At 38.4% G+C, this 22,691-nt stretch overlaps 1 protein-coding gene across 11 annotated transcripts in view; it reads left to right on the forward strand.

Moving 5' to 3' along the window:
• The window catches only part of PTPRM (protein tyrosine phosphatase receptor type M), a 480,584-nt gene that overhangs the window by 436,656 nt on the left and 21,237 nt on the right, over positions 1 to 22,691 (forward strand). For all 11 annotated transcript variants that reach the window (XM_035316805.1, XM_035316797.1, XM_035316798.1 and 8 more), the window contains 2 exons: positions 9,253 to 9,350; positions 22,432 to 22,548. In XM_035316805.1, the coding sequence (XP_035172696.1) occupies positions 9,253 to 9,350; positions 22,432 to 22,548 (215 nt within the window). The remainder of the gene's footprint in view (positions 1 to 9,252; positions 9,351 to 22,431; positions 22,549 to 22,691) is intronic.

Raw genomic sequence — 22,691 nt, forward strand, 5'->3', positions numbered from 1 at the left:
CTCAGTTTCCTAGGAGTCCCCTGTTGTTTTCCTGACATGCTTGACTGTACTTAAGCAATTAAATGTCAAAAGGGCACATGGAGGAAGAGAGTCCATGTGTGAGTGAGACCAACTTTTGCTGTATAGCCAGCGTACTCCGCTGGAAAGTAGTTCAGGGCCTCTAGTTACAAGTACTGTTACTCAAAGTATTTTGCAGCAGAAAAAAAATGAAACACTTTCTGCAAGTCATTGCCTAGCAGTGCTCCCTTAAAAGCTGTACAAGGTAAAGCTTTAAGACTCTGGCCTTATTCATGTAACCCTATAGCCCTCACTAGGGAAAACCTAGCCTCCAGGGGTGCTGCATGGTCTATCCCTATTGCTGTGATGCAAAATTTGGAAGTTACTGGATTTACTGTAGTCTGAAAAAATGTTAATGAAGAATGGACCATTTAACATCCATGTTGTGTAGCAAAAAAATCACATGAAAGAAAGAGGTTTTCAATTATACTGGATGGACATGATTTATTTTTATTTTTATATTTTTAAGATCAGATCAGAAAAAGATCGGAAAAAGCAGCTTTCTTGAATGGTATTATGACACAGGCACAGCCAATAGTACTATGTACACAGCTTTTATTGCATTCAGCTTTGCCTAATCTCAGACTAACTGGATAAATCTGGACCATTTCTGTGGCCAGCAGTTCCTCTGTTCCTAATCTGCAGTCCTTCTGTGAGTAATCAGAAGGTGTTATGGGAACATGCTATTTATTCTTTGAAAAATCGTATGACATTTTCATTTTACTTCGTTGATACAGGACAAACTGAGCTAGTATTGGAAATTTAGCCACGGAGAAACGTCAGTCAATAAGTGTGTAACACTTTATTAGATGGAAAGTTAGCTGGTAGCATTAGCTACCAGCTCTACAAAAATGTCTTAAATAGCACCTGCCAAACCTGGTCTCAGATTTAAAAGTACATGACTTCTTTCTGAACATGGTGGAAATACTAATGTGGAGAATGGGCAGTTAGGATTATTCAGAAATGGCAAGGGAGCTGGCAAGGCATATTGCAACTGCTGTATATTATACCAAACCTGTCCAATTCATTGTGGCCCTACCTGGCTTCCTGTTGTCTCTCCAGGCATGTTTAGACTGTGACTGTGAGAGACGTGAACAACCTTGTCTGTATTCATGTGCATTTAATATGCAAGGCAGTTCCCACTACAGTGGAGCTCCAGTCCCGGACTTGGATTTCAAGATGGCACCGTAACACAGACGAAATAATGCATAGAGATATGTGCTGTTCCAGCCTGGTTAGTTCTGTACCAATAAATAAAATGCTGTGTGATATTCCAGAGAATAAATACCACGCACCCATAAAACTTTCTGACTACTCACAGAAGCACTGCAGAGTAGGATCAGAGGAAATGCCAACAAGAGAAATGATCCAGCTTTAGGCAACGGTTGGTGTGTATACACACATACACACATATATATAGAATATATATTTCAAAGCTGATTATCTAGATTTTGAATTGAACAATTTCAAAGAAAAAAATATCTAAAATTACCAGCTTTGTCATTGCTCAAATGGTATTTTTGAAACATCTCCATATTAAACTGGGAGTTTAGTGGTTTTCTTTAATTTCAGCTGTCTATGAAACATTTGCATACATTTCATGAAACAATAGTTCTGTGGCTCATGACTACTGTACGTTGTGAAGGGCTTATTACAGGCCAAATGTTCTTATGTTCTTTTTACATGTGGAAAGAGGTGGGGAATTTACAGGTTGGTCTCCACTGTTTCTTTATCCTGTGGATGATCTAATGCTTACTCCTCTAAATGTAGGAGGCGGTGGTATAGAAGGCCAGTCAGAGCACTGGTCAGCCTCTTGGGAGCTGTAGATAAAATTTCTCCGTGCACCTCAGTCATTTAGCAGTCTAAGCCTCATTGGAAGCTAATGGGACTTGAAAGCACTTCAAAAATTCCATTTTGTGAAAGCCAGTTTTCACAGAGGGCGATCTGCAGCCAGCAGTGCTTGCTGACTGGCTGGCTGGAAGCAGGTAGCATTTAGTTTGTGCTTGAAAATCAGCCAATTACTATTCACTGCGCTGTCCCTTAGCTGATAATGAGAGAAGGCTGTATTTTTCTGAACGAAGGATACAGTAGAAAGCATCTACATTGCCAGTAGCTGTATTGGGCAGGATTTGTCCCAATAAAGCATTTCAGCTTGCTTTATGAGCAGTGTTTTCCTGAAATGTCAAGCTAACAAGATTCAGTCAGATCTGTTTCCCATTGACAATCCATCTAAGGTGAGGAAATCGTGAAAAACACATTTTGAATTCATAGCTCAGGCCTGATTAACCCACCTGAGTCTAGCTGAGGAGGCTTACTGTGGAATATTGTGGCTGCCTACTGTTTTCTTTCTTTGGATTTTAAGGCAGTATCAGTGCAAAAGGCCAAAAAAAAAAAAAAAGACAAAAAGAAAAAAGAAATGGAGGACTAGCTACAGCTCAAATACAGGCAGTGCATGTGATTGATATACACGTTATATTCTGAGGCATGGTTTGTAGCTGGTAATTAGGAGCAACCACGCATGTTGTTGTTCAAGATTAAAAATCTGGTAGATGTGTTGCTTACAAAGTGTCATTTTTTGCAACCTATATATCAGTAAATTACTGCCCCTACAAACAAGTGGCTTCTTTCTGTCCCATCTCTGAATTTGCCACCATGGAGGAACCACCTAAAATAAGGACTAAAATGGAGGGAGAGGTTTTTTCCATGCCTCATGTAAGAGTAACTGTTGCCTCAGGCTTCCTTGCTTGGGCAGCCTGCTGGCTTAGCATACTTAATGGGTACCAACTTTGTTGAAAGCTCATCTGCAGCTTTGTTTATTTGTATTTTTCCAAGGCGAGAGAGATTTCCAGGAAGGTTTTATCAGGAAGGCCAGCATAGCTGTATAATTACAATATAGCCCCTGCTGAAGATTACCTAATAATTAATATTTGTAAGGCTAAAATTAGAAAGTGCATTTCGTATACCGTCACAGTCTGCATCAACACTATAAATCAAATAAAGTCATTAAAGCAAGATTGTGTTTCTTCAGCTCATTACAGGGTTTTGTTTAATTTCATTGAGGTTCTCCTGTACACAAAACATCTGGGGCTGGGATATGCAGAAGCGACAAATAAAAATTAATACTGAAGTATGGCAGCTAGAAACTGGCAATTAATAAATAACACTGAAGCATTTATGGCCAAGCTCAGCCAGTACAAATGTCTATTGCCTTTTACTATGCTAATTCTTACAGTGGCAGGCCTATTGGAGACTTCACTGAAGGTGAATAAATGTGTTGGATTGGGATACTTTTTACCCTCTCCCCTGCTTTGGTTTCTTGAGCAGACTGGCAAGGATATTAATTAGAGCATTAGAAGATTATATGACCTGATTATTTTTTGTCATAATTTTATTGGCACCTTAAAACACGAAGGACTGTTTTGTATGCCTTTGGTAGCCGTTGATGAGTGTTGGACCCACAGGGTTTAGTGATACCTCAACCACAGTTTTATCTAAGACCTTAAAATTATCCAGAGTATTGGTAGAAGCATATGTACCATGCCTATAAAAGCATACTCCTGTATAAACATCTAAAAGTAATTAAGTTAGTTGAAGTGTATCTCTTATGGTAGAAAACAAATGTCTAAACCTACTTTGAGAAAAGCAATTCCAGAAAGACTGCATGATCACTGCCTGAGTTTTTAAGTTTGGGTAGTAGAGCTCTGTTCTGGTCTTCACTGGCCTCCATGGAGGCACTAAACCCTTAGGAACTCCTGGAAGGGTGAGTAAAAGTTAAATACTTGCTAGCATACATATTTAACAAGCATATGGTGAAGACTGTGCTTGACAAATCGGATTATCCGCAACTGAGTATATTCAATTCAGAAACTAGCTCATTTGGGGAGGGCATAAATGACCCTAGCGTACAGCTGCACTGCTGCACAGCAGTGGTTCTGCAATTATGAAAAAAGAAAAAGAAAAAAAAAAAAAAAAAAAAAAAAGGACTGAATGAGATTTTTATCTTGCTAGTTGATATGATTTTTTTGACTAAATCAACACAACCAGAATCTATAACTATTCTTTCTGGTATGCTGGCTATTTTAGAAACACCAAAACTTATATATACATAATATATATATGAAAAAGTGAGACCTTAATCTAAACCTGGTCACATAAAAGAGTGTCCGTGTTATTAGAGCCGCTGACCACTGAAGAATGTCTTACAAGGTAACTGAGAGACTGATAGAGCTGAGTGCTCATGACTACATGATCACATAATAATGTGCCTATAAATTCCTGTTGATAAAATGTTGGGCATGTTGCCTTACTCAGTAGAGAAAAAAAGTATTTCAGGTAACGGAGATGTACCCTTGCCTGCAGTCGGTGATATTTATAGTGTAAAATAACATTTAACTGCAGTATTTTATATAACTTAAAATTTTTTTTTTTTTTTTTTTTTTTTTTTTTTTTCCTGAAAGGGAGTTCTGCTGTGAACTCCAGATTCTAGCATGGTTACAAGAGCAAATAGCATGTACTTACAGATAATCAGATCACTGGACTGGCAGAGCATTAGTAACCCTGTAATTTTGCTTCCTGCTGTGAAATTCTCAGTAAGTTATTCTACTAACAGCTAGTTTGTCCCATTTAAATGGATTCATTAGGAAAAAGAACATTCCTCAACTTTTTAATCTATTAGCTTGTACTGTGTTTTCCCAGTATTTTTATTTTTATTTTTTGGTTTATTTGGCTTTTGTTTTACTCTTTCATAAGTATATTGAGTGACTTCTGCTACATAATGGGCTTGTAGTTTTTTGACAGTGTATTTTCAAAATTAATCATTGCTTTTTGGCTTTTTTTGCCACACAATTATCTTTGTTAATAAGAAAAAAAAAATATTTCACCCCAGGTTTGTTTTGAAGGATCCATAAAAAATGAGGGCTAAAATGCAACTCCTATATGCAGGCATATTCACTAGTTATCCTTGAGTGCCAAGGTTGTAGGCAGTCACAATGGCAAGGAGCAAGTTTTGCTTCAGTAAGAAGTGAAGACAGTCCTCATTGCTCCTGGAAACTGCAGCAACCACTAGGAGAGGGGTCCATTTTACAACCTCGTACTCACTGGAAGGAAGTTTATTAGACTCTGTCAGGATCAGCTTTTGCTGCTGCAGATACAACTCTTGCATTTTGTTAGTCCATTGCCTCTCATCACATGCTAGTGGCTACTACTGCCCAGGCACTGCCCAGTGGGAGCCTTTGGAGCTTAAAGGTATCTGTTCATTTTCTGCATGTTTCTAGCTCTAATAGCTATCACTGAATTTGGTATGAGGAGTACCAACCATTTTGTTGTGGATTTAACATTCTGTGCTGCAAAAGGGCTTTAGAACCTATTTGTTCATTAAGTTGCTTGCTTTTGTAGCAAATGAAAAATTACCCATAGATTTACAAGCCCCAGTCTGAGTAAATGTTGGGGACATTTCAGGGTTCAGGTTTTACTTCTATCTTTGTGTATTAGCTTTTTTTTTCCTACATGTTTACACTTTTTTTCTGTATTCTAGCATGGTATTTAATGTTCAAAATGATCACATATCCCAGTAGCAATGCCAGTTGTTGGAACTGGGTCTCACAACAACAAGCAGAAAGAGGATCCAGAAAGCTCTGCGTACAGAAGCAGCTTCCTTAGAGTTTAATCCATTCTTAGAAGCTGTGTGATTTTCCATTTCCTAATATGTTGGCATTCCCACAGCAGCAACTAACAACTACTAGTAATACAGCTAAGGGTTGTGATATATTCCACTGATAATTTCTTTTGATTTTTTTTTCGATAATGCATTTAATTAGCTGGGGGGTTGCAAGGTTTATTTCTTTTTCTTATTTTCCTTTGCTTTTCATCTTCAGGAGGCAGTATGTTGTTGATTTCTTTTTTCACAGCAGCAATCTTTGATACCAACTACTATATTGTGTAGCTAATGGGGTATGCCACAGGCTCACTGTTTAGCAGCGCAGTACCTTCTACTCAGACCTTTTCCTCCCGCAAGAGGGCAACTGCTGAGAATAACCTTCCTGCCTATTGTGCACACATCTGTTAAGCTGATGCTTAGAACAATTATAGGCTCTTTTTCTCCCTACCATGAGTCTCTGGAATCAAATTGTTCAGTTCTTCATGACAATAAATCCTCCAGCCCTACCTAGAGCCTCTAATGCTTTTCAATACTGGCTGGAGACAAGTAATAATTTATTCATATGTCAGAAAATAATTTGAAAAATGTCAAGAAGAAAAGAAAAATGGGGTGGAAAAGAATTACTTTCTGAGACTTTAAGGTAGGTTTTTGGGTATTTTTTATTCCTTTCAGTGTCCTGAATGTCAAAGAAGTTTGGAGGCTAAATTTAGGAATTGGAGAGAAAAAGCAAGAAAAACACTCAAAAATACTTCAGGAAAGTGGGAAATCCTGTCAAGCACTTTTAATTATCATTGTCTTATCATTCGGATAGTAAGGTTGAGAAGAGCATACTCAGCACTGCAGAACAGGACGTTCTAGAAGAACATTTGGAATCAAACTTGAAAGACTTGTCAGAGCCCAGCTTTCTCGCTGGCCTGAAAAGTGCTATTACTTTTTTTTACGATGTATTTCTCTCATAATTTATTACCTTTTTTTTCGTTCTGAAGAATGACAAATTCAAAATATTTAGGAAGAAAGTAGTGTTTAGAATCTCTGCCCTGTTGTGATTTGTGACTTCAGGGTCTGAAATGCAAGAATCTTTAAATCACAAGACAAATTATGTTGATTGTGGAGGGAAAAAAAATCAGGAATGAATTGTTGCCAGTTATCCCAGAGCTGTCAGAAAGAACTGACTGTTACAAAGTAGGGCCCAACCATCTATCTCAAATGAATCAGTATGAAAGAAAACTGTCTGAAATAATACATAGGGAAGCTTGCTACATTGTCCCTTAGTTTCTGAAGGATTCTGGCTTCTTGCATGAGGAAAATAACAGGGCTGTGTAGACAGGATTTTTTTTTCACTTTTCTTGTAGCTTTATGAAAAACATGTTCAGATGAACAACCTTTAAACATCTCGTAATTCTGGGGTGACAGAATGCGGTGGAGCCATTTAGATTCTCTCCATTAAACCAGGCTGTGAATCAGGATTCTTGAAGCTGTTTTATTGTTATTTTTTGTCCTTAATCAAGCTTAAATAATCTTAGTAATGTGTCATGAACTTGCAGGCTCCTTCCAGGACATTACTCTGTGGAAAATTGCCTCTCCCTAATCTTATTTTTAGCTACATTCGTTCAAAGGTGACAGCAATAGTAATTCTGCTGAATATATTTTTTGAGATTTGAGAGGAAGGAAAGAGCTATGCAGAGAGAGCATTTTCCTACAGTGAGTAAAACAGTCTCCTTCCTTTTACCTGTAGGATATGTTGATCCAAAACCTTTGTAATGCTGTTGTGACTTGAATTGCCAAGAAAGCTGTATTGAGTCCTACATTGTTGAAACAGAAGGAAGCTAAACATTCACTATGATGTATATTAATTATCTTACTGTATCATCCAAAACTGTGCTTGGGCAACTTCTGTATTGCACATCCAGGACACTGATGCAGAATTAAAGTACTTATTGTAGATTTCCAAGTGGTGGAGAGTGACTTAAATCTGTCACATTTGCAAATGAAATCTCTCAAAAATATCAGCTCTTCTATGTTTTGTTTTGTTTTGTTTAAATAGTCTCAGGTTTTGCAGTCACACCACCAGCTTGAGTCTAGTAATTTCAGAAACTGTATTTTTAGATTCTGCTATTATTCCTACTCTGTGGCTTCTGACATTTCTTGTGTTCCTACAGGCATAGCTTCCTATTGTTTTAACTGGCTTTTTCTCCTGTTATGTGAACTACCAAAACAAACAAAAGACAAGTTGACCGACGTTAGGGAAAACAGTGAAACTAACTATTTATGCAGCGTTTTTAAAAACAGAGGAATTAAGCAAGGGGGAGAAAGCAGAACATTTTTAAATGGTCTGTGCAAATTGTGGATGATAATATGCTTTGAAATTGCTGAAAATCAAAATATTTTATAAAAATTCACAAGTTTTAAACTATTACCATCCTTTTTCTTAAACTTGCGCTCTAAGTTACATCATAGTTATGTTAATGGCCTGATGAATTGGGTTTTACTTGCTTATAATATTACTACAATATTACCAAACTACACAGATCTGTTAACATAAGGTTTTGTAACTCTTTATAAGTGTTGGTTTCTTCACTTGAGGAACATCTATTGCCAGTACATTATCTATTTGTCCTCCAATGAATTGATTTAAGGGATTTCTCTAAATAAGAAGCTAATTACTTACTGCAATGTGGCAGTTCAGTAATGGATTCAACATAAGTTTGTAGTACTTGATAGTATTTTGCTTTTGTTTGTTTTTATTGGCCCAGTGATTTTAAACCAGTGGTTTCAAATCAAGGTGGCACAGTGAACATCACGTAGACATGTAGAGCGTCACATAGACACATGGGCTAGAAACAGACAGGACCAGGCACATGTGAAAGCTGTGCTTGTTCTCAGTATTTTACACTTCTGCCACTGACACTGCCTATGCTGGTGGCCAGTCTCAGCATGATGTTGAAAGAAGCCTTGTGTCTACAAAAGAGCTCAGATTGTTCAGAGACATTTTTCTCTGAGAGTACAGCAGAGGACATCACTGCCATGACACACAGCGGTTCTTTACTGCTTTCCCCGCTGCTTTGCAAAGTGATATACAGCGGCAAGAAACTATAACTTCTGTCTCACTTCAGGAAGTACAATTTAGGAGCTGGGGTAATTTGATAGATAGTACATACTAAGAAAAATATTAGAAACCAGGAAAGGCCACATAGTCCATTGTGGCTCATTTCATTCCAAATACACCTTCCCTAGGTTATCATCCAATTGTTAAGAGAAAGAGTAATGTTATCCATTTTTTATAATTCCACTTTGGGGTATTACGGAGATAAATACCTGGATGTTGGAGAACTAACTTTCTTTCAGAGCACTATTTCAGGAGAAAAATACTTAAATGCAGATAGGTGAGATGACAGAAAGGAAATTGACCCTAAATGAAAAATATGATGATAGTGATATGAATATATGTGGATAACCATGATTTCTCAAGCTTCCCCAGAGACAAGCTCCCAATCATGAGACTTTCAGAAAGTAACCTTTCCTTTGATTTATTGTTTCAGGACCAATGCAGGAGACAATATATGACTTTTGGAGAATGGTATGGCATGAGAACACAGCCAGCATAATCATGGTTACTAATCTCGTAGAAGTGGGAAGGGTAAGTGATTTTTGTACTTAAAAAGATGAAAGACTTCCAAGGTGTTTGCTTTTGGAAATTAAATAGCAGACCAACAAGACGCTTATATACTGAGTAAGGCACATAAAATATTTATGACTGCCTATTCTAAGAGGTTCATTATCAATTACTTTTAAGCATGCTTTGGATGCTTGGCTTTGAAAACATTAACACAATGAAAAAGTAACTGATAAAGTTGAACTCTGTACAGCAGAGTCTGCAAAGACTGCCAAAAGGGGAAAGTGTCACATCTTTGTGTCTATCTCAGACATACTATTTCTGTTAAAGGAAACCAGGGAATTGGTTGCAGGGCAAGGTATGGAGTCACCTATTTTTCAGGGGTGGGTAAAGAGGGGGAGTAATTCTGGGACAGATTTGTCAAAAAATTTTTTAAACTATGAAATCAAATTTTCTTCACAGTATCCTAGTCTAAATCAACCTGGTTTGTCTGGGTGTTCACTTCCAGACTAAATCTGAAGAAATTGGCATTACTCATTTGTCCACTGTTCAAAGGGCATTTGGATAATTCCCTCAGTAACATGTTTTACCTTTGGCTAGCCCTGAAGTGATCTACATGATGCCTGAAGGTCGCTTCCAACTGAGCTATTCTACTATTCTGTTTTACTAAATCTGTTGACCAGGAGGTCTTCTTCAGGAGCTGGCTAGTAAAGAAAAGTTTGAGTTACCTGGTTGATAAGATGTACTTTTCTTTCTTTGCTTGATAATGTCTAAAGAAGGTCTCCTACTCAAGTTATTATGGCTAATTTTGTTTTCAACAAGTATTGAATGGAACCATTTTCTTTGTTGTTTTTTGTTTGTTTTTTGTTGTTGTTGTTGTTGTTTTTTACAACCACCAATAACTGAGTCTATTAAATTACTACTTTGTCTATGCATGATGTCTTAGTTTTCACCTGAGATGTTTTTTTCAGGAAACTTTGTTTGGGAACTGGGCATATGGCTTTCATTTCACATGGGAGGAAAAAAAAAAAAGTCATCGCTTTTATTGCAACTACTGCATTACTGTAAATCGAAACATTGAAATAAGAAGTCAAGTACATGTATTTTGGTGTGAGTCACATGGTTTTGAGACGTGCTTTTAATTTCACAGTGGTAGAGTGGCTGATATCCCTCTGCCTTGTGGTGTTTGCACCAGGAGAGAGAGCACTATTTGTAGTGTGAGTCAAAGGGCTGTATCTTGTCTCCTTTTTAACAAGTCCAGTTTTACAAACTCAATTTATTCTTCTTTATGTCCTTGATTGATTGCTACTATAAATCCTAACATTTAGATATCTGTGTGCCCAACAGATCAGGTGCAATTATTATTTTTAATTTAAAAAAAAAAAAAAAAAAAGGATTTGTGACGGCAATTAACACCTGCTGCAGGAACATATGTACAACTAATTGCAGAGACAAAAAAGGATCATGGAGGCTGATTTAAAAATTCAGTCCCTTGATTGAAAAGGATGGGAGAAATAGTTGGGTGGTCGCATATCAATTCAAAATGAATGAATCTGTACAAACAGAAAACTCTCCAACAAATCTGTTATAGCTTTATACACATTCATAAATACCTAAGCATGCAAAAAATGATGCTCTCAGGGGATGGATGAACAAACCTTAGAACAAAAATAGCATAGTACGTGAAACCACATGCTGTTTTCCTGAAGTCCATATCTGAAAGCATCAATTAACATGACCTGTCAGGTATCACCCAGGGAGGTGCCAACGTTGTGGCCTCCACTCACAACATTTAGTTACATCACACATTCCCTTAGCAGCATAGCACATTCCCTTAGCAGCAAGCAACAGTTTGTGCCACCGTGGAGATTTCCTCAGGGTGCCAGAGTCCTAGTGGGTTACCGATCTGCAGCTTTCTTGCTCCTGACAGTGGTAGAAATGACTTTGTTCTTGCTTTCTCTGGAGGCCAACACAGGTGAAATAAGAGAGCAGAAATTAAAATGAGCTTTTAATGGAAATTAGATCGTATGAGCCACAAAACAACACAGTCACTTCCCTCTTGGTGTTTCTGTCCCACTCCTAGGCTGGAAACCATCAGCAACAAGCAGGCATGTTACTAACACACCATCTCTCCTCAATCCTGAACACAAGCTCTGTGCCACCTTGATTAGTAATGATTTTAATGGGCTTTTTGGTAGCATTCCTGCAGGGCAAACCTTGTAACCTTCCTGACCTTGAGGTTTTCTATTTCAAGTGTTGTTGCTGGTCTAAGATTTATAAGGGCTTATTATTTTATACATTTTTAAAACTCTTGCCCAATATAAGTCAAGGAGGAAAATTCCTTTATGTTTTCAGAAAAGAGGAATATCTGTTTAACATGTTTGCCACACAATGTATGTCCTTCATGAATTAATCATTGAGGGGGCGTATGTGTATTTGTTTACCAGGACTAGCTGGGTAGTCATTAAATCAGTGCTAGGAACTTGCTTCTTGCCCTGGAGCATTATGCATCAGGACTGCTTTAATTGCGGATAGAGGAATCACCATGAGGCTGTCCCTAATGCAAGCACCTGCTGCAAATGACTCAGTCCCTACATTACCCTCCAGCAGGGTCCGGGTACATCTGCCAATATCTGTCATTATCTGAGGCATACTTGTCAAAACCATGCATCCCTTTAAGCTCTTGTGTGTTCCAGCAAGGGACCCTTGTCAGTGTTTCTGGCACCTGCAGACTGCTGTGCACCTGGTATTTAAATGGCACGGAAATGTGTTTTGATTGTTTTCTCTCTTTAATGAACCCACCTGAGGGACATTTAGCTCTTTATCTAGTAGCCTGTTACCCAGTCACTCACATTTACACTGCTTGTGTGGAAATTCAGAACTCACTTGTGCTGTTATACCAATCCATCTGCCAGAAGTCTTATCACAAAATCTGCAGGGCTCCCTAAGGAGACTTTTGTACTGGTAATTTAAGCTAATGATTTCTAAACATATTTAGTCAGTTTTATGAAGACCTCATTAGAATGTGACTGTTTATTAAAAATCTAAATGAGGTCTCACAGTCATTTAGAAAAATCATTGCTGAGTTGCATGAACAGTTCTTTGATAACAGCTGATGAAGTGGTTTTTAGTTAAGATTGGTCTAAGTTGACTTAAGAACTTTTACAGAAAAATGAATAAGTAGGCAACCCTTGTAAGACAGAGATAAAAAGTATCTGTCTTCTTCATGCTGGGGTCAAGAACTTTCCTCTCTCAATGAAGTCTGCAAGAAGAGCATGACAGGTAATTAGTGGTATAATATTTTAATGCAATAATCAACATTTTCCAAATGACAAACAGTTAAAAAGCAAGAACAAGACTCGTAAAAATAAATCAATGTGACCATAGGCCATTTAAAAAAAAAAAAAAAAGTGTTTTAGATTACAATAATGCAAGAGACTTCCATGCTCCTGCTGCTAAGTGATAGAACAACTGAAGATAGGAGTGTAATTTCAGACATCTTTTCCTGAGAGTTTTAGCATAGTATGGTGGATTATTCTAGAAGAAATGAATTTTTTTATCCAACCAGTATACGTACGTTTGGTTTCCCAACAAAAGACGTGAGAATGTGAGAACATCTAGTTTATTCCAAGAGACTGCTCTTATAGCTGGATCCTTCTGTGGGAAGCAATGAGAACTGGAACAAAGTCTTTATGTACTGGCCAAAGTTTCAGGTTGCTTCTTCGAATGTTTCAGTGTTTGTACACATATAATTTTTTCTTTCCTCCTTAAGGAGTTACATTAGATTTAGAATATATTCAGTTGTGTCATCTTGCTGTCACTTCCATCTTTGCTCTTCATAGGTTGGTAGTGCTACTTGGTTGGCGGAATCAGACTTGGCATGTCACATCATTTATCATTTGTCAGTAGTCACTTTCTCTCCCACTCCTTGTTTTTGCTTGAGGCAGGAGGAATTTAGTAATATCTGATTAATAAATGGTGAAATGCACTGATGAAATTTAGTGGAGGTGGTTGATATATAAATGCACTGCTAGGACTCATGATTGTCTATCATGCTTTTAATATAACGAAGTATTTACAAAAAATCACTAGAAATGATTATAAAAAATAAAACCTCACCCCAGGGGCATCATAATTACAGTAATTAGAGTTTTACAATTATTATCCAGAATTAGAAAACAGCCAGTGCTAATAGTGTTAATAAGCACACAAAAGACCCTTTTTTTGAAAGGAGGCGAGGTTGACAACAACAGAACAGATGTGAGGCAAACAGGGGAATGAAGGTCAGCCATGGGATGGCAAATAGCCCGTACTCCTCCCTGCATGCCCTAGCACTACCAAAACAGCCTCTCACCACCATCTTATCTCTGAGGAGTGTTGTGCTTTCCCAATAGCCATCTCACACTCCTCTTGGGTGACTTTCCCTTCCCAGGAGCCATCAGGGCTGTATCTGCACAAGGAAAAAGAAAGAATGCCAAAAGTTGGTGGCTTAGCTAGTTGTTTGCTTGTTTGACTGGGCATAAATGGCACTCTTATTGGCTTTGCTGCAAAAATGTTGATGGCTCTGATTCTTCATGCTTAAAACATGTGGAGGTCTACATGACAGTGAAAAGACCCATGCAGGAGTAAAATGTAGCAGCTGACAGAAAGGGAGCATCTCCTTACTGCTCGCTGGTTTAAAAAAATGTTCTTTGTTGTAAGAAAAAATCAGAAGAGTCATTCTTCCCAGGAAAGAACCTGTGTGGGCCCCGTCCTCAGCAGTCATACATGCCTATGTTTGTGCCTGGAGTACTCAGGATGTGCCACTTTGGTCAGCACTCAAGAGACATTTCTAAAAGAAATACCAATATGTTTCCTCAACAAACAAAATCCAGAACTCTACATCTTGAACTGAGTCTTCCTCAGATCTTCCTGATGGTCTATTTCTCAGACATCCAAGAAAATTTGTCAAGTAAAGTCCTGTCCAAAGACTTCTCACTGAAAATCTATTGCTATAACCAAACAATAAATTAATAGGAATCTCCATCAACACAAATAGTAGCACTGCAGGAAATCTCCAGTGGACTTGTGAGCTCTTCATAGAATAAAACAGGATTATTTTGATACAAACCTATTATGAAGCTCACAGTTACGTACTTTAAAGTTTTGAGAATCTTCATGCAGAATAACCACCTAATGAGCAAAGGTAAATTCAAACTGTGTTTAAGATTCAGATCACCCATTAAAAAGATATCACAGAGGTGAAACAGAGCAGCTCTCTGACACATCCCACAAACAGCACGTTTGTGTTTAGTATAAATGGAAGAACACTCCATATAATTGAAACTGCCTCTAAATGTGATAAGCCAAATTACCAACATTGGTGTTAGTTCAAGATACTGACATTAGTGCTCCTTAGGAAATGTGCCTAAGAGTTTGCTAGCATACTGGTGACTAAGATTTCATTTAAACTTTTCTCCTGAAAGAAATAAAACACGTTTTGTACATGAGAGGGAGAAAGCTTTCAGCATTAAACCCTTCCCTACCTCTACATAATGCTAGTGTCAGCTTCAGAAAACTATAAATTTCCTTCCCCATATAGAGATATTTTAATTCTTAATCATGTTTATCCAGAAAATCTGGGACCTGTTCTTTTCGTAAATATATGTTCGGTCATTTTTTTTTACTTTTGCTTTTACTGTAATTCCAGTATCTGTTGTTGGATACAGTAGAGGCTGTAGTATTACGGAGTATGAATGATAAGGAAGTAAACAATTGTAATTTGAAACTATTGTTAATCTTCCAAGTCAATGAACCCTTCTAGTAGCCAAAACAGATTTCAGCTTTCTAGACCTCTAACCAGAAATAACAAGTTGGTATTGTTCCTTTGTGTGCTGCAGGGGAGGAACCCTTCAGGAAAAATTAATAAATAAATAAAATTTGACTGTTGTTCTCCAGGAAAGAGAAGGGGGGACTCTGTAATCACTTAATAAAGATGTCCCCAGATTAGCAATGTTAATATTGTCAAACAGGACATCAACCTACTGAGTGTTCAGCACTGTCCCGTGTCACTCGCAGCAGACATGGTTTCAGATCACAGTATTTTGATACTTTCTCTAGTTTCCATAAAAGCTATACTTCAGAGAATACTCATCAATGACGATTAATAACTTAGCGCTCCTTACTTCAATTGAGATGATTAATTTTGCAAAATAAATACAAGTTTTAAGGATACACAAATGCACAGACCTCTTGTTGGGCTGGCTGCTGAAGTACTGCCAGGGTACGGGATGCAAGTAAAAGTACAGTTTGCAAAGAGGTCTTCAAGTTCCACTTTGAAACGCCGTGGCTAACAAAATGGCTTCATCACTGCAGGTCTGCTGAACTCAGTAGTCTCATGAAATTGATCTCTCATTCTCTCTGTGAAGGAAGAAGTATCCTAGAGACTCCAACGCAGTTTTACTCTGCTCAATAAAGCAGTACATAGAGCTTTCTAACCTGACATCAGATGATGAAGTTTTAGAGCCAGAAGGCAACCAGCTAACTCAGTGGTGCCATGTAGCTCAACTTATGGCGTGATTTTGTCCTTGGAACGGAAGCATGATTCAGTGCATGGGCTGTTCTGCTCAATGCAGGCACATCAGATCCTTGGAGCACAGGATCTGAGCAACATGCCCATGATTTCACAGTTGTGTAAGGGATTAAGACAAGCTTGGGAAGCTCCAGATAACCCTTCATCTTGGCATGAGACTACACTTCTCACATGCTCTGTGCTCAGCCTTTTTGCCTCTAGGGCTGTACTAAAGTGCACTAATTTACAACCTTTTTTAATAAGTAGTTGGAGACAATTGCCTAAACATAAGCAATGAAACAGAGGCAATCATGTTCTTCCATTTTACTAGCTACAAAGGCAGCTACAGACAGCTTTACCTTGGGTCACCTTTACCCTAAAGCAATTCTCCCAGACTAATTCTGTTTGATGGCCAAAGTACAGCCACGCCATCAGGCTGTCATCTTAATTTTACCTAATCCAAGCTGCCAGGCTGATGGTATACTAACAGTACATGTGATTTTTAAGAACAAATGGATTGCATTGATCCCCCCAGGTGGAAAGCAGTAAGTGTATTGCTACAGCTGGGCATGTCCCGATAGCCAACTATCCTGGGCAGAAGCTGAATGAGAGTGCATCCACTAGGCAACCTAGGGTTGCACTGCTTGGGTGACACAGTGCAGCAGAAGGTAGAGAATGATATCAGCTCTGAGTCATCACTGGGAGAAATTAGACTGAGCTAGTAAAATTTATAGAGGTCTCTCACCCTCTGGGAGTCATGAACCACAGAAAGATTTTTGTCTGCCTTTATACAGACCCATTCATCTGACAGTGCAGAACAGTATCCTAAATTTTGTATGTCACAATACTCTTCCATACCTCATTTTAGAAAAGTGTAAAAAGAGGTATAGATCAATTAACTGACCTGCTCAAAAGCAAACAAAGAAAATGAAAAAAGGACTGGATTTTATCTTCTGTCAAAGGTGGTTTTATAACTAATAAAATGTTCTTAATCACAATACGCTTTTGTTTGAAAAGTATTTAAATAAAAATACTTTCAATTTTTGGATGTTCTTTTATTTCAAGTCAGCCAAATAAAAGTATATGATGTTATCTTAGTTATATCTGCAAAACCTGTTAAAAGTTTTCAACAGTGAGCTTGGTTGGCTATTTCATTTTATATCCTAGAGGTTTCACTTCAAAATTTATGTCTGACTTATCATCATTACTTAGTCTGGGATTAATTTTAAATTAGAATATATAATACTGCTCTTCACTAATGACAATCCATGCAGTGCATAGCCAGTTATACCACCTTTTTGCTAAGAATATTTCAGAATCAAAGGAAATTGGAAACTTTGAATAATCACTGTTATTTAAACTATTCTGTAGAAACTACAAAGTATATTTCACAGCCAGCTCACATATTAATTCTGTAATATTCTTCCTATTCCAAACCTTTAAGTAAATGAATTACTGTCCTGGCTTTCATACTGCCTCTAGCTAGATGTGTCACATTGCCAAATGGCTAAGTATACAGCTTCGGAAGTCACAATTTGTGTTCATTATCCATCTACTGCCTGCATTGTTTGTTATATTTAGAAGTAGCAAGAACAACTTTCCACCTTCATTTTTAATTCTTATTTTCTCACATTAGACAATTTTGCTGAGGGATTTTGGAGACGGGGGGGCAGGTCAAAGAAGATAATCATATTCTCCAAATTTCTCAAATTATTAGTAAAATAAACATGTTTGGAACAATTGGACAGTGTACCTTGGGATGAATAGATTAAATCAGAGCATTTTCATTATGTCTCTGGCAATCACCCTTTTTATCTCATCTTGTGATGAACATCTGTATTTTTTGGCAACATGTTAGGATGTAAATGTGGGGTGTATCTGAACAAACTCTCAATTACAGTTCTGCTCAGATGAGATTTCAAAATGATGTTTTCTACATTGTGGACGGTATTTACTGTTATGATAGCAACTGTGAGGAAAAAAATATCTAATGCATTTAATATTCAGTTTTGGATTCATGTATCAATTATTTAGCTAAACCTTCTGTTAGTAGTTTTTTTTGTAAAATACGTACCAAATGTTTATAAAAAGGGAAAGAGATTCATCAAGACACAGTAGCTAAAGCTGTGCTAAAGAGAAAAAAAGAACAAACATATGCTGCCAGCAACGTTTCTCATATTTGATGAATAAAACCATATTCTATTTTGTTGCAATTGTCTTTCCTTGTACAAACAAAAGCCCTGGTCCAATAAACATTTATAAGTGTGATTTCAGTTTACACTATTGAATTTACTTCTTTCTTCAAGACCCTTTTCTATTTATTTGAGAAGGCCTGGAAGGGATAGGAAACTGGTCTTTAAGCATTTACTTAACTTCTGGCTCATCAGGAGTCCACAGAGTTCCCATTTCTAAAGCACAGCACGTGCAGCAGCATTGCAGAACAAGAGCCAAAACCAAAAGTAGGAAAAAAGTTCTTTTTTTTTTTTTTTTAAAGGGGGGGGGAGAGAAAAAAGTTGTTTTTTTTCCTCACAGTGAGTGAATCAGTTAGTGTCGGTCTGTGGCTACGACTGCGGCTCTGGCACCTTTCCCACAGCTGTTACAGCCCCTATTCCACTTGGGAGAGTTTTCAGGAAATTGTGTTGTCATGGATCCTTCTGCTCTGCTCCAGTCTGCCCCATGCCCCAAATCCCCTGTGCTGCAGAGTATAAAATCCCCTACGGGCACAAGCTGCACGAGGCTATAACTTCTGTGCAACATCCCCCAGTGCTTCCCTAATTATTCCATTGGACCATCTTAAATAAGGTTTTAAAAAAAAGGGGAAGCAAATCCAGCAGTTGAGGCATAAGAAGGTGGGGACTACTGTGCTTTTCTAAATTGGTCTTTCCAAATGTTCCCGGTTCTTAGTCATAATCCAGACTGTCTAGACTTACCAAGTTAGAAACAGGCATGTTTTCCTTCAAGGCTGAGCAATTTAATTCAGCCAGGGTGTGTTTTTTTTCCCAATTGTTTATTTTACTAAACTGGAATTGTTTGAGGATGGCAGGCACCCATCAGAAAGAAACAAGGCTAAAGTTAGCAACAGAAAGACGTGCTGATGAGTAGTGCTGTTACCAGGATCACCGCAGCAGCTGTTTCCTCCGTACGTGCGTTGGCCGTGTTTGCGTGGTTCATGTTCCACCTATGGAAAGGACAACTGAGCAGGCAGGAAGAGGAAATTGACTCCAGAGATGGGGTGCTCGGTGGGATGCTCCAGGCCAGAGGCAGTATGAGTGGCCTTATTCTGCATGCAGAGTTAAAAAAAAACTCATTTTTAGTCGTAGGTGGGAAAGCCCCATTTCAGAGAGTTCCCAACAGTGACTGTTAAGGCTCAGTTTGCTGGCCTAAGGGATTTGAACAATGTCAATTGTCTGGATTCTTTTAACAATACAAACAAAACAATGAGCATTCAATGTGTTTCACTTAGCTTCTATCAGAGAGTTTTAGGAAATATGTCTAAACAGGATAAGATCTGAATAAATATCAAGTAGATGCAACAATAGATAGCAGTAGCAGCTACAAAACTGCTTGCAGCAACATTTAATGCTTTTAAAATGGTTGTTCGTTGCTTATTGCTGATAGATGTGCTTTGGAGGTGAACACGCCTTTGCCAGCAATCATGAGGTTTGGGGATTGTCCCTCAGCGTGCTAAGGGGCTGATGGAAACCATCTGCAAACTGATGCCCTGACTGGTTTTGTGCCCTTCAAGTCTCTCCCTGTGGAAGACAATTGTATAACCTGGTGTTTGCAAATTGTCCTGCAACTGTGCTGAATACCAGAAATGTGAAGAAAAATATAAGGAATCTTTTTTTTTTTTTTTTTTTTTTTTTATAGCCAATACGCCAATACTTATGTGGTTACTGGGTCTGAAGACAAGTATAGAGAAATAAATAAAAGCCTACTTATAGCTGCCTGAACTTCAGATCTGCTCTCAAGGAGCTTTCCGTCAGCTCTGTAAGCAGGAATAAGCTGTTAGGATGCTTGTACAGTTCTGTGGCTGAGAGCCAGGCCTCGCAATCAGGGCGTTGTGCTGAACTCTTTTTACCTGGGAAGGATCCTGATGTGGGGCTGTGTTCTTCCATCCCTTCACACAGTTCTATTCAGATTTTAATTTTATGCTGCTAACAAGTCAGAAAAAGCATCAGAACTACTTTGCCCTGACAGACCTTTGAGGTTATCACCTAATGTTGCCTGTTTGCTGTCCAGACACTAAAGAAGGGTTATAGGTGATGATCAGCTGTGTCACTAGAAGCTATTTGTGATAAAGCACTTTCTTCTGCCCAACGGGACAAGGTTCGGCTGCACAATCCTTTATATACTGAACCTGGATTTGAAATAAATAAATCGTTTGAATCAGGCTTTACAGTTTTCACTATGCTTATATGTACATACTTCAGTTTTACCTTTTACACATGATGAGACATGATAATAATATGAATATTTTGGCATGAAAAGAGGTTTGAGAAATGTTCTAACAGTTGTGAAGTTGTTTTTTTTTTTTAAAAAAAAAAATTGTGCCAGATTTCCATTCAAAATTTGAAGTTTGTGTTTTGACCCAACAAATTTAAGTGTACATTTAAGCAAACCAGTGGATTTACATGTATTGAAAGATCAGTTTTAAATTTTCCCTTCAGTGAGAAAGAGAGAGAAACCGCTGCACGCAGCAGATGTGTAACAGATGCTACTCCTAGCCCATACTGCACTACTGGACAATGGCCAGGTGCAGTGATGATAACATAGCCATGATACAGCAGAATAAAACAGATATGAAAGCAATGTGTTAGCTTCCCCACCCACCACCTTGTCCACCTAAACGAGAAGGAGGATAATATTCTTAACTGTGTCAGCTAACTACATTGAAATATTCAATCCCCACAACTACCTGCTATAGACAATGACACAGTCCATGCTTCCTTTTTGAATAGGCTAAATATTGTGAAGTTCATCCTATCTAGACCACACCAGGGCGCAGAAAATCTTAAATATATTTTGTAAAAGCCACCTTCTTTCCATCTGTGACACGGACTTGGGGGTATTGGTGGATGAAAAAATGAATATGATCCAGCAATGTTGTGTGTTTGCAGCCCAGAAAGCCAACCATATCCTAGGCTTCATTGAAAGAAGTGTGGCCAGCAGGTCAAGGGAGTTCCCCTCTGCTCTGTTCCCGTGAGACCCCACCTGGAGCACTGCGCTCAGCTCTGGGGCCCGCAGCACAAGAAGAACATGGACCTATTGGAGCAAGTCTGGAGGAGGGCCAGAAAGATTATCAAAGGGCTGGAGCACCTCTCCTGTTAAGACAGGCTGAGGGATTTTGGGTTGCTCAGCCTGGAGAAGGGAAGGCTCTGGGGAAACCTTACAGCAGCCTTGCAGTACCTGAGGGCCTACAGGAATGATGGGGAGGGTCTCTTTGTCAGGGCGTGTAGTGATAGGGCAAAGAGTAATGACTTTAAACTAAAAGAGGGTAGGTTTAGATTAGATATAAAGAAGAAATTATTTACTATGAGGGTAGTGAAGCACTGTCACAGGTTGCCCAGAGAAGCTGTGGATGCCCCATCCCTGGAGGTGTTCAAGGCCAGGCTGGATGGGGCTTTGGGCAACCTGGTCTAGTGGGAGGTGTCCCTGCCATGGCAGGAGGGTTGAAACTGGGTGATCTTTAAGGTCCCTTCCAACCCCAATAATTCTGTGATTCTATGATTCTGTAATCACCATATCCCAGGACAAGTTTTCCAAGAGCACACAACTCCAGAAGCCAACTGAAATCAGTATGTGGGAAAGGGGATCATATCACCTAACATCAAGCCAAACACCTAGGCTAAGACAGTTGACTAGACTCTTCTCATAGTTAACAAAAATAAAGGCACCTCTAGAAGGCATTCATCCTACTCCTCCTAATTTGAGCTAAGTGAGATGAATCCCACCAACAGTGTTTGGGGTCATCTAGCAAATTGGTTTTAAAGCCCAGACATAACACTCATCTCTTGACTTCATGTGTTGAGTTTTGCCGTTTGACCTCTCAACAAGTCCTTTGGAAATTTAATCTGAGCAAACAGATACTTCTCTGACGGCAGAGGAGATTCTTCCTTTTTTAAAAACACATTTTCATTTTAGAAAGCATGAGGTATTTCTGAAACAAATCAAAAAGCAGAGACAGGGGGAAAAAGCTTCTTGTGGTAGTCATCCTTCTACATGTACACCCACGATTTGCCCTCAGTTGGAAAGCATGGGAAATTAACAGTTTCTGTAACTGAGTTATGCACAGTGTAAGTATTTCTTGTGCTCAGTACAAATTCACCTTACTTTAATAACCTCAACACAAATCTCACCTACAACATAAAAATGCTGTCTTAAAAAACGAGCTAATGTCCCTTAAATATGTATCATTTCCACATGTAGAAAGTGTGACTGTTTTGCATATGATTGTATTTTAAAACATAAATCACTGCGAAGAATACAGAACAGATTCAGTACAAATCTTCTAAAATAAATGATCCTTATTTTTTTTTGTTGTATTTTTTAAAGGTTAAATGCTGCAAATACTGGCCAGATGACACAGAGATATATAAAGACATTAAAGTTACCCTAATAGAAACAGAACTCCTCGCTGAATATGTGATTCGAACATTTGCCGTAGAAAAGGTAAGTTTCGAAATTCATTTTTCTTAAATATTGTGGTACCTGACTAAGTAATTTAAATACAGATTCAACATGGGAAAGTTATATTTGTTACCTGACATTCCGGTTTTCGTAGCTATTTTTTGGGTAAACGCCTTGCGCCCTCT

This window comes from Oxyura jamaicensis, chromosome 2 (assembly GCF_011077185.1).
Source record: "Oxyura jamaicensis isolate SHBP4307 breed ruddy duck chromosome 2, BPBGC_Ojam_1.0, whole genome shotgun sequence".
Lineage (NCBI taxonomy): Eukaryota > Metazoa > Chordata > Aves > Anseriformes > Anatidae > Oxyura > Oxyura jamaicensis.